This window comes from Cryptotermes secundus, unplaced genomic scaffold (assembly GCF_002891405.2).
Source record: "Cryptotermes secundus unplaced genomic scaffold, Csec_1.0 scaffold16492, whole genome shotgun sequence".
Taxonomy (NCBI): Eukaryota; Metazoa; Arthropoda; class Insecta; order Blattodea; family Kalotermitidae; genus Cryptotermes; species Cryptotermes secundus.
This window is the reverse complement of record NW_019735354.1, coordinates 683-2,775: the sequence shown is the minus strand read 5'-3', so window position 1 is coordinate 2,775 and position 2,093 is coordinate 683. Positions and strand designations below refer to the sequence as shown.

The 2,093-nt window shown below is 47.0% G+C and overlaps 1 protein-coding gene across 1 annotated transcript; it reads left to right on the top strand.

The window, feature by feature from the left end:
* Positions 1-132: 132 nt before the first annotated feature.
* On the top strand, positions 133-1,863 carry LOC111869257 (kelch-like protein 10). The gene has a single exon (XM_033753363.1). It carries the CDS (start codon positions 133-135, stop codon positions 1,861-1,863), a length of 1,731 nt encoding a protein of 576 aa, XP_033609254.1.
* Positions 1,864-2,093: the final 230 nt, after the last annotated feature.

The window sequence follows — 2,093 nt, the reverse complement described above, 5'->3', positions numbered from 1 at the left end:
GACTATTAATCTGAAGTTTTGTCTAGAAGCGGACCCGTGAGAACAAGTCAAAATTGCTGGATTCAACTGTGGACGAGGACACACAGAGAGAAAATTTACCAATAATTTACAAGTTGTATTAGTCCGCATTCTATGGAACTGAATGGCTTACGAAATTTCCTTTGTGACGCGGTAATTCGGTTGGAAGATGGTGGAATCTTTGCAGTCCACAGAGTCGTTCTTTCGGCGCATAGCGCATATTTCAGGACCCTTTTCACCACACAATTACGTATTCAGGAAAATACTGATGTTTATCTGCCCGGAGTGACCTCAGAGACCATGAATTTGATACTGGATTATACTTATACGAAGAACGTGAATATCACCCACGAGAACGTGTTTCAGCTGCTGATGTCCGCTGACTACTTGATTGTGCCAGGCCTTCTTAAACTCTGCTGCGACTTCCTCAGGGGAGTGATGGCCACTGAGAACTGTATTGGCATCTTACGTTTGGTCAGCGCCCACTTCTGTTCCAGCTTCGAGGCTGAGGCGCGTCGCTTCGTGATGCGCAACTTTGTGGAAGTTTCGCAGCAAAGTGACGAATTTCTGGAACTGCCGCCAGAGGAGCTGCAAGCTCTGATAGGTTCAGACGAACTGAATGTTGGGACTGAGGAGATTTTGTGGGAGGGCGTCCTTCGGTGGATCAACCATGACAAAGAGAACAGAAAATGCCACGTCGCGGAGCTCTTGAAGAGAGTCAGACTGGGACTGATGGACCGAAAGTACTTTGTTGAAAGATTAATGGTTCATCCTTATGTGACTGGGAATTGTGAAAGTCAACCCTTCATAACAAAAGTTAATAATTATCTGCATGATTCGGGAAGTATTACTCAGAAAGACGGGGAAGTCCCTATTACAGACTTTGTCCGTCCACGTATCCCGCACGATATCCTATTTGCTATTGGTGGATACAGAGGAGACAATCCTACGAATGTAATCGAAACGTACGATGCACGAGCAGACCGATGGTTTGAAGTAGAAGCGGTTGACCCGGCCGGTCCGCGAGCATTCCATGGCACGGCAGTGATCGGTTTCAACATTTACGTGATCGGAGGCTACAACGGCCAGGATTATTTGAGTTCGTGTCGATGCTTCAACGCTGTGGAGAAAACGTGGTGCGAGGTGTCACCCATGAACAAACCCAGGTGCTACCTCAGCGTGGCAGTGTTGGAAGGCGTAGTGTACGCTATGGGTGGCTATGACGGCATCCGCCGCCAGAGAACAGCTGAGCGTTATGACTACCAGAAGAACCAGTGGTCCTTCATAGCGCCCATGAATGTACGGCGCTCCGATGCCAGTGCAGCCACGCTGAACGGTAAGATTTACATCGTTGGTGGATTCAACGGTGAGGATATTATGAAGTCAGCAGAGGTTTACGACCCAAAGACCAACAAATGGACTATTATTCCGGCCATGAATTTTAGACGTAGCGGCCTTTCCTGCATCGGCTACCATGGGCACGTGTACGCCATAGGAGGGCTGGACGGTAGGACTCGCAGGTCTAGTGGCGAGAAGTACAATCCCACAACGGGGACATGGACGCTCATCCCTCATATGCGTAATCCCCGCAGTAAGTTCGGTATTGAAGTGCTTGAAGACAAGATCTTCGCCATCGGAGGGTTCACCTGTGCCACCACGAAACATGAAGTAGAATACTACGACGACAACTCTAATGGATGGTTTGGAGTGAGTAATATGAACGCATGCAGAAAAGCTCTGTCGGCTTGTATTGTTATGGGTTTGCCTAACGCAAGTGAGTACATTCATAAGAACATGGATCGATTAAGTAAGAATCGCCAGAAGGTTTCTGCCCATGGAATCTGAAACAGACAGAGGCGTGGAAGAGCTGAAGCAAAAATAACGAAGCCAACGAAGTAAACCCTAACATAAATACTAAACATTCTGCCCTCGGTGGTGATGGTAACTAGCAAATAAAACGCCAAGTGACCTTCAGAAGTGAGAAAACAGGAGAGCTGTTAAGAAGAAAACCAATAACTTAATACATCTAATAATGCTGTACAATATTTCCTGAATGAGAAAAATCGGCATAATCA

Excerpts from the sequence above, each read along its gene's own strand:
- LOC111869257 (XM_033753363.1), top strand. The coding sequence starts at position 133 with ATGGAACTGAATGGCTTACGAAATTTCCTTTGTGACGCGGTAATTCGG.